Source organism: Podarcis bocagei (assembly GCF_964188305.1).
Source record: "Podarcis bocagei genome assembly, chromosome: 17".
Lineage (NCBI taxonomy): Eukaryota > Metazoa > Chordata > Lepidosauria > Squamata > Lacertidae > Podarcis > Podarcis bocagei.
The window spans coordinates 20,694,814-20,708,656 of NC_138143.1; the positions used below are offsets into that span (position 1 = coordinate 20,694,814).

Sequence of the window (13,843 nt, forward strand, 5' to 3'; positions counted from 1 at the left end):
TTCTAGGGGTGTGACAAGTATACTCTCTGACTATAGAACATTCCTATGAACTCTGGGAGTCCCCCAAAACTCTGCCTTCCCCAATAAATGATACACCAGGATCTCGCGTACAGTCCGGGAAGCATACTGTGTAGATTCTGGGTAGGCAAAAACCTATACAATTGTAAAAAAACCCAAAAAAGTAGCAAGGGAAGATGTTGTTTTAAAGTCTTCTTAGGAAAGGAGGGAAAGCAAGCAGTAGAGATGAGGTGGACCTAGGGCACAGTCTGCTGCTCCAACCAGCTGCCCTGCTCTGATCTGAGAGGTGCTCCCAGACATCCCTTGCAATGTTCCAGAGGACCACAAGGACAGCGTTCCTATTGTGCAGTCCCAAGAGTTGCCCTTCTGCTTTGCTAGTCTCCTCCATGGCACTGCAATATACCATTGCAATTCCTGAATGGTGAGACGTTCCATGCAGCTGCCTGAAGTCCATTGCTTCCACATCAGGTCTCCAGAGAAACACTACAAAATGCCATTCGCTTCCAGAGCCCAAACTTGGCTTTCTCTAGCTTTTCCAAGTTTCTGTCTCTTCATTGAACAGCAGTTTCTATGGATTGACACAAACACACAAATACACATGCATATGTACATCTATAAATACACATGAACACTGATTACAGTATCTCTAGCCAGTAGTTTCTGATGGCAGGGCAAGTCCTTTTGCCAAAATGGAGCCGTGTTCAGCTGTTTCCTCGTCACTGTGGACTCCCCCACCCCACCCCCAATAAAATGATTACAGTGGTACCTCGGGTTAAGTACTTAATTTGTTCTGGAGGTCCGTTCTTAACCTGAAACTGTTCTTAACCTGAAGCACCACTTTAGCTAATGGGGCCTCCTGCTGCTGCTGCTGCGCCGCCGGAGCATGATTTCTGTTCTAATCCTGAAGCAAAGTTCTTAACCTGAAGCACTATTTCTGGGTTAGCAGAGTCTGTAACCTGAAGCGTATGTAACCTGAAGCGTATGTAACCCGAGGTACCACTGTACTTATTTGACTTTCTCCATAGATCAAATAAGTAAAGATGTTGACTCTCTCTCTAGTAGAACAATGACTTTCAAACTTTCTGTCTTTAGGGAACTCTTTCCATGTTTATTGGATTGCAAAGGATTCTGATGCATGTTCCAGGACACACGCTCCATTCACTGCATCTTTTAATAACATATCCTTACAGAGGGAAATAGTCTATAGCATTCTGAAGGGTCGCTACAACCTTTGGTTCTAAGCGCCAATGTTTTAGGATTCCTCCCCCTTTTTTTATTTCTTTCTCTTTTATGATTTTATTGCCTAAATCAGTGTTTCCCAACCTTTTTGGGGCAAAGGCACACTTGTTTCATGAAAAAAATCTCGAGGCACACCACCATTACAGCCCCGTGACGTCAGCGCGCAGCGTCACGCCGGGAGGGACATGAATTGCTAGCAAATTACATAATCACCTCCTTGAGGGCTGGCTCATCTTCTCCGAAGGCAGAACCCCATTAATTAACAGCACAGACTCACACCATAGCCAAGACGAGGGGGGAAAACCTCAGTCATGCACAGTCATGCACATGTGGGGGCTAAATGAGGACGAAGACCGGGCAGAGAGCAGGGTTCAAATCACCCCACCTGGCCAGGACAATCCCTGGGTGCTCCCTTGGACCACTCGCCTGACCCACCTCGCAGGGCTGTTGTTGCGAGGATAACACGGGGAGAACCATGGGCGCCCCCGGGAGCTCCATGGAGGAGAAAGCGGGCGATGAATGCAATGCACGAAATATATGAGAGGCGACCAGGTTTTGCAGGTGAGGGGCCCCCGCCAGCCTCTGCTTCCAACACCCGGCGCAACGACGCCGAAGTTTCCCCCGGGTTCGGCTCGGGGAGCAGCGCTGCTCCCCCCCGGCTCCCCTTCGCCCTCCCGGCTCTCTCTGCCGCCCACTGGGGACCCCCCTCACCTGCCAAGTCCGGAGCGCCGGTGGAAGTTGCATGCATGCAGGGCGCCGCGTTGCCATTGCATTGCACTGCACTCCATGCAACGCCTGCACGCATGCATTGCCTTGCACGCCCGCCAAGGGGTCTCCCCGCGGTCCGATGCGTCCCCTCCGGCGCGGATGCAGCATTGCAAAAATAAAAAAAAACCCGACGCAGCCCTACCTGGGGGGCAGCCTCCGCTCCGCCTCCGCAGGGATCCCCGGGCTCCATCCTGCCGCCCGATCTCCGCGGGGGCGCAGGCAGGCTGCGCGGGGTCTGCGCGGAAGAGCCCCTACCCGCCCGGCCGCCGCCGCCGCGCTCATTCCATGGCCAGGAGAAGAGCGCTTCAAACAAAACGCCCGGCCCGCCAGGCCACGCTGGGAAACGTAGTTTGCACACCCCGCGCGGGCGCGGAGCCCAAGGGCGAGGGGACTACGGATCCCGGCAGCCCCCGCGCCGGGGACGGAGGGGGAGAGGCTGGGTGCAGGGATGGAGGGACGGGTGGGCGAGCGAGTGAGTGAGTGGCAGCCGCCAAGCCTTGGCCGAGAGCCAGGAAGGGCCTCCCCAGAGGAGGAGGAGGAGGAGGGAGGCGCAGAGCGGGAGGGAGGGAGGGAACCCCAGGGGTCATCTAGTGACGGCGCCCCAATCGAAAATTTGACTTTTTTAAAAAAAAACTTTCGAATTTTTTAATTTTTCCCGCGGCACACCAGGCAACATCTCGCGGCACACTAGTGTGCCGCGGAACAGTGGTTGGGAAACACTGGCCTAAATTATGCCAATAAAGGATGGATGGATGTTCTAATCCATTTATCAACACGTCCCTATAGTTCTGCAAATCCAGCTCATTCCCACATTCTTAACAGCTCAAGCCCAACCATGCCTACTCGGAAGAAAGTCCTACTGAACACACATCAGTGAGGCTTGGTGATTTGATGCTAAACAGCTAAACCAAAGCAAGCCTGGCTGCTGGTGATGCCATGAATTTGAATCTGATCAGGGCTTCTTGAAGAAGAAAGGTGGGGTGAAAATAAAATAAAAATATAAAATAAAAATATAAAATAATAACATAAAATAAAATAAAAAGGTGGGACGTAAATAAAATAGAAATTAATATACAATACAATACGGGAGGAGACCTCAGACATTCATGTGAGGCTCTTTTAGGTGATATACGGGAAAGCTCGGCTCTCTGCTCTGTTTGATCCGCTTCTGCTGGATTCAAGATGCAGGAGCCGCCACGCAGAGCCAGAAAAAGTGTAGAGCCATGCATAGCACCGGAGCAGCCGCAGATTCCGGGGCAAAATGCTAACTTCCTACGCAAAGCATGGAGCCGTTCTCCCTCCTGAAAAACCGGGTAGAAAGACGTTACTGGGGTTTTCTTTTCACGCTTCCTGCGTTTTGGATTCTCAACAAAATCACCTTTTTAATTTTAAAAAAAACTCACATTGAAAAGTACTGGGAGGGGGAAAGGTGCCTACGAAGAACCCATCCCGCATCGCCGGAAGTATGAAACCGTGTGTCACTTTACCCTTTTTTCCTATGGGGTCCTGCGGCGGCGGCGGCGCGCGAGGGTGACGCCACTTCCTGTCCCTCGGTCGCCGTGCTGCTGCTGCCCGCTGCCGGGCAAGGTCGCGCGGCGGGGCCGGGAGCGGAACGCGTGTGGAAATGGCTCCTCCGGGCTCGGAGCTGGGCCGCGGCGGCATCGTCCCTCAGGGGACGACGATGGGCTACACGGCCGACGAGAAGCTTCGCCTGGAGCAGCTGAGGGCGCTGCGGCGCCGCTGGCTGAAGGACCAAGAGCTGAGCCCCAGGGAGCCCGTCCTGCCCCCGAGGAAGCCCGGCCTGGTGGAAGGCTTCTGGGAGAGGTTCCTCAAGCCTGGCGGGCTCTGGAGGCAGCAGGTGAGGCGGGGAGGGAGGGAGGCCCAAGGGAGACTCTCTTTCCTCGCGGGTTTAGGTCAGGCATAGGCAAACTCGGACCTCCAGATGTTTTGGGACTACAACTCCCATCATCCCTAGCTAACAGGACCAGTGGTCAGGGATGATGGGAGTTGTAGTCGTCGTCGTCGTCAAACCTTTCCTTGGCATCACATGCAAACATCCAAAACAAATCAATACAGAATTACTGCTTCCCCAGTGGCACTGTGGGTTAAACCACAGGGTTAAACCACAGAGCCTAGGACTTGCTGATCAGAAGGTCGGCAGTTCGAATCCCCGCGACGGGGTGAGCTCCCGTTGCTCGGTCCCAGCTCCTGCCAACTTAGCAGTTTGAAAGCACGTCAAAGTGCAAGTAGATAAATAGGCACCGCTCCAGCAGGAAGGTAAACGGCGTTTCCGTGCTTTGCTCTGGTTCGCCAGAAGCGGCTTAGTCCTGCTGGCCACATGACCCGGAAGCTGTACGCCGGCTCCCTTGGCCAATAAAGCGAGATGAGCGCCGCAACCCCAGGGTCGGCCACGACTGGACCTAACGGTCAGGGCTCCCTTTACCTTTACAGTGGCACAAACATTTGCTCAAAGAAAGGAGGCAGGGCAGTCTATTGTCACACCTCTTGGTCTCCAGGGAGATCAGACGTCTGCAGCGTATTTTGACGGCAAAGACCCAAATAGAGATATATAGCCACTAACTTGGTGAGCTCCTGATCATTCCCCAGTAATAGAAAATGTATGACCTCTGACTCTGGTTTCCATTGGGGGATACAGAGTTGATCTAGAAATTGCTGGTGGAGATCAGCATATAGTTTACAACTGAGAACCGTATACGTGAAGGTTTCCACCAGGTGGTCTTCACATGGCTAAGTTCTTTCTCCTTCCACCCTGCCAGAGAACCTTCCCCAAAGGACGTTTGATGGATTTAAATTAAACCTGGCCAGCGAAAATGTCCTCCTTTCTTGAGGGTTAATCAGAAATTCAAGAAATTGGATGTGAGGGCGATCTGGCTGCGACATCTGTCACCCCATTGATCGCCAGGGTTGATTCGAGTTGTAGTTCCAAAACATCTGGAGGGCCGAGTTTGCCTATGCCTGGTTTAGGTATTGGTTCATTGCAGCACCAGATTTACATATAAGCTAAACAAGCTGTAGTTTAGGGTCCCACTATCTTGGGGGCCCCCAAAAAATCCAAAGAGGAAAAAAACTCGATGTACATTTCCAAAATATAAGATAGATAAATAAATAAAAGCTACATACAGCTACAGTGGCAAATGACTTTAGATACCTATTAGGTCCATACATTACCGTATAGCATATATTCAACACAAAAAAACAAACAAACAGCAACAATTTGTTATTGACAAAGGACAGCTGGACATATAAAGGGCCCCATTACCTTCAATAGCTTAGGGCCTCATCAAACCTAAATCTGGCCCTGGTTCATTGGTCCATCGTTTGTTTGCCAATACATTTAGTGCACAGTGATTTATTCATTTAATCCGCCCTTGCCTTCCAAGGAGCTCCAGGCGGTGCACGTGGTTTCCATCCTCCCAACAAGCTATAGCTTAGGGCCCCACTCTCTTGGGGGGTCCCCAAAAAATTTAAAGGAAAAAAAGGCACTGGATGTACATTTCCAAAATATAAGATAAAAAAAGTAAAATAAAACCTACATACAGCAACAGTGTTTTGTGTTGTGTGGGCTCCTATTTGTTATGTGAAAATGGCTTTAGATACCTATTAGGTCCATAAATTACCATATAGCATAAATTCAACACAAAAAACAGCAACAATTTGTTGTTGATAAAGGACAGCTGGACATATAAAGCTCCCCATTTTACCTTCAGTAGCTTAGGGCCTCATCAAACCTAAATCCAGCCCTGTGTTTACCTATTCGTTCATTTTACTCGTTTACTTGCCAGTTCACAGTTGTTTTATTCACTTGTTACATTGATATGCCACCTTGGGATGTTTTTGTTTTGATTATGTATCTTTGTGTTTTTATATTGTGATTTTATCCTATGAACCGCCCTTAGACGGGGAGCCACTGTAGAGAAGGCCCTGCTCTCGTGTTGCCACCCTCCGGATCTCCAGAGGAGGAGGCACACGAAGAAGGGCCTCGGAAGATGATCTCAGGGTCCGGGTAGGTTCATATGGGAAGAGGCGGTCTTTGAGGTATTGTGGTCCTGAGCGGTTTGAGGCTTTATAGGTCAAAACCAGCACTTTGAATTGGGCCTGGAAACTAATTGGGAGCCAATGCAGTCGGACCAAGATTGGTGCAATATGCTCAAACCGCCGCTGAATTCTACATTAGCTAAAGTTTCCAAACTATCTTCAGAGGCAGCCCTCTGAAGGCATACGTATAATGCCTTGCAGTAATATAACCTTGAGGTTACCAGAGCATAGACAACAGTAGGCGATCCCTGTCCAGACGGGTGTAGCTTGGCCACCAGCCGAAGCTGATGGAAGGCACTCCGGGCCACTGAGGCCACCTGAGCCTCAAGCAACAACAAAGGATCCAGGAGTACCCCCAAGCTACGAACCTGCTCCTTCAGAGGAAGTGTATCCCCAGCAAGAGCAGTCAACCTCCCACCCATCCAGTCTAGGGAACCAGCCACTAATTGTGCCTTTGTCTTATCTGGATTGAATTTCGGTTTGTTGGCTCTCATCCAGTCCATTACTGAGACAAGACAGTGGTCCAGCACTTCCACTGCCTCAGCTGCAGATGTAAAGGAGAAATAGAGCCGGGTGTCATTAGTATACTGCTGACAACCCTACCCACCGGTTTCATGTAGTTACCTATTTGTTTGTTACATTTATAAACCCCTTTGGGTGGTTTTTGTTTTGATTAATTATTTCTCTGTGTGTTTATATTGTGATTATATCCTGTGAACCACCCTGAGAGCACTGGGTATGGGGCAGTGTACAAATTTAATAAATGATAATAATTTATCTTCCAAGGAGCTCAGGCATATGGGTTTCACACTCACAACAACCTTGTTTACGTATTCATTTATTTTACTTGCTTATTTGCCAATTCGCTTAGTGCGCAGTTATTTGTTTGTTTATTACATTTATAAGCCGCTTTTACCTTCCAAGGAACTTCTTGTAGCTGTGCTGGACAAGAAGGCGTGAGGTTACAACCCCAAGCCTTGCCGAAGTTTGTTCCTCTTATGACTAACCATGGTATATTGTGGCACTCGAAGTAGCTCAAAGTCTGGCGCGAATTAATCATAAACTATTTGTTTTAATTTTTATGAATGGAAAAAAATATTGTTTATATCAAAGTTCTTAAGATGTCAGGAACTAATAAGAAAAAACTGTTTGTTTTTAGGTATTCAAAACCTACAAAGCTTCAAAGTTTCTTGTAGTTCGGCTCCTTATTCCTTTTTGGCTTGCCCACTATTACACCAAGTATCACCTAGCGGTATGTATTTTGTAGCATTTTGTTAATACAGCTTTGGGACCTAGCCATGAGCATAGATTTATGGATATACAATATATATAGGCACCTTTTCTGTGATGCTTTTCTCCACATCCCCAACCTGCCTTTTGCTGAAAATAATAGGTTGCTGTTTAGAAACAGATCGCCAACTTCTTAAGCCCAGGAGGCTGGACTCCCTGTCTGTGTGACATCATTTCCCTCCAGCAACATCTTGGTTGTAAAGTTTAACTCCTGTCCCCCAGGTTTAAGGAGTTGAAAGGTGCCTTTACCTTTTGGGGAACAGGAGTTAGAACAACAGAACACTTTGTATCCAGTAGCCAAGGCCAAGTCGCTGCCTGAAACCTTCAAAAATTTTAGCATGATGAGCTTTGACATTTCTAGTTACTGGTTGGCAGATGAAGCACCATACAGCCTCTTCCCTTTTCTCTTCTCTTCTCTTCTCTTCTCTTCTCTTCTCTTCTCTTCTCTTCTCTTCTCTTCTCTTCTCTTCTCTTCTCTTCTCTTCTCCTCTCCTCCCCTCCCCTCCCCTCCCCTCTCCTCTCCTCTCCTCTCCTCTCCTCCCCTCCCACTCAGCTTAACAAGATTGTCAAAGCTGACTGCACTAAGAGTACATTCAGTGTCAATTTTTAAAATTCTTTTGCCATTAAAAAAATACCTTTTACTGGCTAAAATTCCTCATATATACTGTTGCTTTTGAATTAGGCACTGTAGCTATACTTGCTATACTTTTAAGCTGCTTTCTGAAGGTGTTTTGCCTAGAAAAGGGCAGTGTAAATAGCTAAACAAGTTTATGTAATTTTGTGCTAATGCCAAAGATCAGATTGCGTCTTCCTGTTCATGGGAGTGTAGCGTTCTATTGGGATGTGTGTGTTTTTCTCAGCTGTGGAGGACTTTGGCTCACCTAAGAGGGCACAATGAGCTTTGGGATAGCAAAATAGTTGCAAGCTACAAGGGACTGCAAAGCTATTGAGAATGGGACAGGGTATAACAAATGCCCAGAGAGCTTCCAGAATGGCGACTTCCCTTGGAATCCTTAAGATTGCTATTTTCATTCACAGCGTCGGCCATACGGAATAGTCGAGACGAAGCCCAAGATATACCCAGTGAGTAAAATTTGCTTTTATTCCTTTGGCAGTCTGCTGTATAAAGAATTAATAAAGCGACTACGCAGAGCAGGAGTGGAGAACCTCAGACCTGAGGGATCAATGAGGCCCTCTGGGTCTCTCCATCCAGTCCTGTGTTATGGCCTCTCAGGCCATATCCATCACTGTTACTGCTCTGCGGTTTCAGGTGCTTATACCAGGCTGAAATATGTTCATGAACCGTGATGATCCCTTTTGCTTGCTTTGGCGAAGGATCAGGAGAGGTATGTGTGTGTATAGAGAAACTTCTGGCTTTTGTGTGACAAAGGTATCCTACTGGACAAAGGCAAGTTGCTCTGCCCATTTTTTACTGGCCAGGTCTGATTTTGCCTCTGGCTACCCAACCTCCCACCCTGTCCTGCAGCTTCTGGAGGGCTGCCCATGACAGAATGGGACCACTGAGCTGAAAATGGTTACCTACCCTTTGTATGCAGGGTAAGGTAAAGCACAAAACCAGTAGCACATATTAAAACTTTTACCTATAGGGCATAGAATTGTAGAGCTTGAAGGACCATGAATGAGGGTATTCTCATCCAACCACCTGCAACCTTTCGGCCCACATGTATAGGGCCCCTGAAAACAGTGTGTTTGTTGTTTCTGTGGGGCTGGTGTAAATACACAAGAGTCATTCTCTGTTCCTGGTATGAGAAATACAGTTCCAGAGTGAGCATTTTCACTCACAGAGAGCAGGTTTGGAGTATACTTATTTCTCTGCTCTAGGAAGACTTTGTTTTTTTATGGTACAGGTAAATAGCAACTTAACGCGCATTTAACTTGTGCACTTCCTGCTTTATGCACCTGGCAATTTAAAAATTAAATAAGCAGGTGCCTGGAAAAAAAGACTGGCAATCCCACCCGCCCTTGAACCCAATGGGTTTTGTCAATACACAATTTTGGGTTTAGGAGCTATCCCCGGGACACAACCCCATGTAAGTCAAGAGTTGCCTGTATAGCAAACTATACGTGGTTTTGAGTGAGTTAGTTTAGTAAATCAGTTATATAGTTGGAATTTCTGATTTGCAAGAAAATATTTCCAAAATGTACCAAAATAGGAACAAAATTGGTACTGAAGAAGGATGTGTATGTACTTCATTCGGTGTCTAAAACAACTGTGTTACAACAAAAATTATGATTTCTTTTAACTTCTTAGGGTGACATAATTATGGAGACGGGGGAAGTAGTTCCCCCATTGGATATACCCAGCAGCCATCATTAAGAGGCTCAAGAACTTGGAAAACTACAGACGTGTGTCTGTCTTCAGGATGTATCAAATTTAACAATAAAGATGACTTCCAGACTACTAGTACGGCTTTTCATTTTTGAAATAAACATATTATTTCTCTGACTTGCTGTTCAGAACAGTAATGGAGCATCCCTGCATGGCACACAGCAGTGAACAATCTTACGAATTAATAGCATTTTCTGATAGCATGGACTGCCTACTCCAAAGAAAGGGATGGCATGTGATAATGTGCTCAGAGTCTCTCAGTGCAATTCTTGTAGGTGTTGCTATTGAATTCACTCATTATAATTCTGGATGCAGGCCAAGGAGAGATTGCAGCTTGGCTTGTATTGGGGGGTAGAGGGGGGGAAGAGCGCAGGCTTCAACCATCAGTTAAAACTATTCAGGTCATGAAGTGTAATACACTAAACAGTTTAACCAGCATTTTAAAAGATGGCAGAATGAAGCCATTTGATACCCGAACAAAGCAAACAGGAAAAGAAACTAAAGTTACACTTTATATTTACATATAAATTATGCTGCCATAAAAAATCAATAACCCTTTAAAATGACCTTATAAAATATAGGATCTTTTATTACAAGGATTTGATAAGCATATACTCCTGCTTAATTGAGGGCAATGTAAACTATCGGGATGGGGAGGAGTAAGAATGTTTCTTCAAAATCGTGTATTGTCATTTGAGATTAGTCATTGAAAAATCGAGCTCTGGCTGGAATGCAGGACGTACTGTTCAGAAGTAGAGCGGCCCTTCATTTTGTTACTACTCACCTTTCATCTCTTAATAGATTACTGATATTGCATTGTAAATATTAATGATTATATTGCTTTCAGATATTCCAACACTTCTGTGTCTGGGCTGTTAAAACAACTTATATATATGATCACTGTTTTATTGAAATAAATCCAGCAAAAAAAATTACAGCTGCATTGTTACCAATTTATTGCTTCAACAGTAGAATTCTATAATCTGTTTTGAACATTGAATTAAGGAGTGACCTCTCCACCTTAAAATAATGAGTTTGTCATTCAACCTACAATCCCTATATACATAAAGTTAGTGGAGTATTCTTAGGTGTGGCAAGTCTCTCTTTGTGCTTGGCTATCGGCCAATTGCCACATTGAGCCAAGTGGAAAGGAGAGATACAGTGGTGATCCTGAGGCTATGCACTCTCCTCTTACAGAAATTTCTCACAACAGACAGCAAGACCATGTTGAATGCTATCGCTGTCGAACAGAGATTAGTAAACCGCCATCAATTCTAAACTTCAGGTTGAAGATCAGACTGGTTGTGACGGAAAAGGAAGATCAGCTCAGTTTTGGGAGAAGGAGAACTTCTCAAAGGAGGGAGAAGAGATGCGAACTGATTTGGAATTTTATTTATTCTTGCATTTCTTCCAAGTAGCTCAAGGTGGGAGACGGTTCACCTCTTTATTTCATCCCTACAACAGCTCCGGGACATTATTTGTTCCTTTCATTATTCACACATAAACCATCTCCAAGTGACTTAGAAAATTTAAAAGCATAAAGGATGGTATAAAATACGAAAGAAGAGCAATGCATACAATTCAACCTATAAAAGAAATGCAACAAAACTTCAGCCAATATGTTAGGCTGAGAGGATGGCCAAGTTTCACCCGTGTGCTTCATGACTGAGTGGGATTTGAACCTTTGTCTCCCAGATGGTAGTTTGACACTAAGCACTGCACACACTGTTTCCTTTTTTAGGTTTCAGAAAGAGTAAAAGACGTTAGGAAGCCTGGAAAAACTACTGAATTTCATTCATTTTCACTATACATGTGATAAATCAAGTTTGCTGAAAAAATCTGTTCAGAAGTGATCCAGATATTTAAAACAGGCTCTTTTAGGATGCCAACCTAAAGCCTCATGCTTGAAGTGTATCGGAATCAGTGAAATGGAAAGGATTTGAACTCAAAAAGTTGTATTCTTAGTTGATGTTAGCAGAGACAGGCATGTGAAAAGAGAACATTCTTTTTCATTGACTGAGAACATATATTCCTCCCAGGTGTTTTCTTGCTTTAATCCTGATTTGAGAAGTTTCAGTATTTTTATATATTTTTTTGTAAATCTTCTTGCTATCTTTGAATTCAGATTCTTTTCACAACTCATTCCAACCGCAATAAAACAACTGTGGATATCTTCACATTGCTGCATGGCTTGTAGGAATGTTTTGCTGCTGAATGACTCACAGATTCTGTGTTTCTGCAGGGTAGTCTTCCTTCAGCTGCCATTTGGCTGCTATTCGTGTTGCATAAATGACATATCCCCATGAAAGCAATACAATGGTGAGAAGAATCTGTTAAAGGCAGAATAAAATGGTGTTTATAGACATTTACATTTGACATGGGAGGCTTGTTTCCAAGCAGAATAAAATGGCTTTTCTTAAGCAGCCCTGTGCCATACATTTAAAGCAGTAAATGCATTAAACCACTTTAAATAGCCATGGCTTCTGCCAAAGGATGCTGGGAACTGTAGTTTGCTAAGGGTGCCAGGAGTCGTTAGAGAAACCACTATACAGCGCATAGTGCTGCAATTCCCAGAGTTCCCTGGGAAGGGAGACTGTGAAACCACCACATTGTATTTCTGCAAGGGGAACAGGACTCCCCTAACAACTCTCTGCACCCTTGCACTACAATTCTCAGGATTCACTGGCCGCAGACAAAAAGTGCAATGCAGCTGGGGCCAGTGCTCCAAATGAAAAGCCTACATTATAATTAGAGCCTGGTGCTGATAACGCCATGGTTGGAAGGTTCGATCCCCATATGGGACAGCTGTATATTCATTAATTCCAGTATTTCAGTGGGGTTGGACTAAATGATCCTCGGGGTCCTTTCCAACTCTTCAATTCTGTGAATTGCAGCATATGCGCCCTTGGCCTGCGTACCCAGGAAACGTGCATAGGATTGCAGTCCAGTAATGCAGGATCCTGCGCCTGTCTGCACAGCAACCAGCCTCATTGAGTGCAGCGGTGGTGGACACGGGACAGGATCGCAGCCCAAACCGCCGCCTACCAAACTTCCCGTTGCCACGAAGGGCGTCGGGAGCCTGACTCCCTGCTTGCTACGGAAGGGGCCAAAAAGAAACAGGGGCGCAACGGGCGCCTTACCAGCGAGTATATCCACTCCAGCGTCCTCCGGCTGACTTGCGCCATTCTCGCGCTCCCTCCGACTCGCAACCCGCAGCGGAGTCTCGGGAAGTTGCGTGAACAGGAAAGGGAACCAGCGGCTGCGTCCCGGGGAGCCATTTTCCTTAAGGGAGCAAAGCTCTCAACCCATCCTGTTGCTCGAGGGCAACCCTTTCCTCGGACCCCACGCGCGATCGGGACTCTCTCGCGCGCAGGAGAGGCGCCAACGTCTGCAAACCCGCCGAGAGTACCAGTCCCGGGGCTCAGCTCCTACCGAGCACGCCTGGCTCTGGGTTCGAGTTCTCCCTTCCCTGAAGAAGCATTCAGCATGCATATTGCTTTCAGGTCCCGCCTGGGTCCCGCGCGGCGCTCCTTCCCGGGCTAAACTGTGCATAGGATCGCAGCTTTAAAACGCTTGCGATCCAATTATTTGGAAGCAAGCTTCGTGGAGCTCCGGGGCTTGCTTCCAAGGAGAGATGCTCCGGGATGCTACGGTTCCTGCGCCAAAAGGGAGCCTCGCTTCCCCGCTCGCTTGTGGTACCCGGCCCCACGGCGGGCGCCTTTGGGGAAACGGTTTCTATATAGGAAGGCTTTGATTCCCCACTCATCCTTTAAAAAAAAAATAGTGCCAGGAAGGCTCGCTGATCTATCTATCTAATTCAATATCTGCATGGCTTTAAAACCTGGGTCTCCCGCGGTGATTGAACTACAACTCCCATCATCCCTATGTAACAGGACCAGTAGCAAAGGATGATGGGAATTGTAGTCCAAAAAGACGTGGTGTTTGGGAAACACTGGCTTGTAGACGATTATTACACACGGAAGCTTATATTTAGTTGATCTTTAAGGAATTATTTTAAAAAGATTTTTCCTCTTTCATCTTGTTATTTATTATGGCTTATAGACAGACAGTAGATAGATAGATAGATAGATAGATAGATAGATAGATAGATAGATAGATAGA

At 46.4% G+C, this 13,843-nt stretch overlaps 1 protein-coding gene and 1 long non-coding RNA gene across 2 annotated transcripts; one reads left to right on the plus strand and one right to left on the minus strand.

Moving 5' to 3' along the window:
* The first annotated feature begins 3,598 nt into the window (after nucleotides 1–3,598).
* NDUFB6 (NADH:ubiquinone oxidoreductase subunit B6) lies at nucleotides 3,599–9,793 on the plus strand. Its single transcript, XM_081177298.1, has 4 exons — nucleotides 3,599–3,883; nucleotides 7,241–7,333; nucleotides 8,410–8,454; nucleotides 9,644–9,793. The coding sequence occupies exons 1-4, from the start codon at nucleotides 3,650–3,652 to the stop codon at nucleotides 9,707–9,709; spliced, it is 438 nt and encodes a 145-aa protein (XP_081033424.1). The 5' UTR covers nucleotides 3,599–3,649; the 3' UTR covers nucleotides 9,710–9,793.
* An 860-nt stretch (nucleotides 9,794–10,653) lies between these two features.
* On the minus strand, nucleotides 10,654–13,807 carry LOC308577257. Its single transcript, XR_014003547.1, has 2 exons — nucleotides 12,862–13,807; nucleotides 10,654–12,051 (listed from the first exon to the last, which is right to left on the minus strand). It is a non-coding gene; the product is annotated as an uncharacterized lncRNA (long non-coding RNA).
* Between the last annotated feature and the right edge of the window lie 36 nt (nucleotides 13,808–13,843).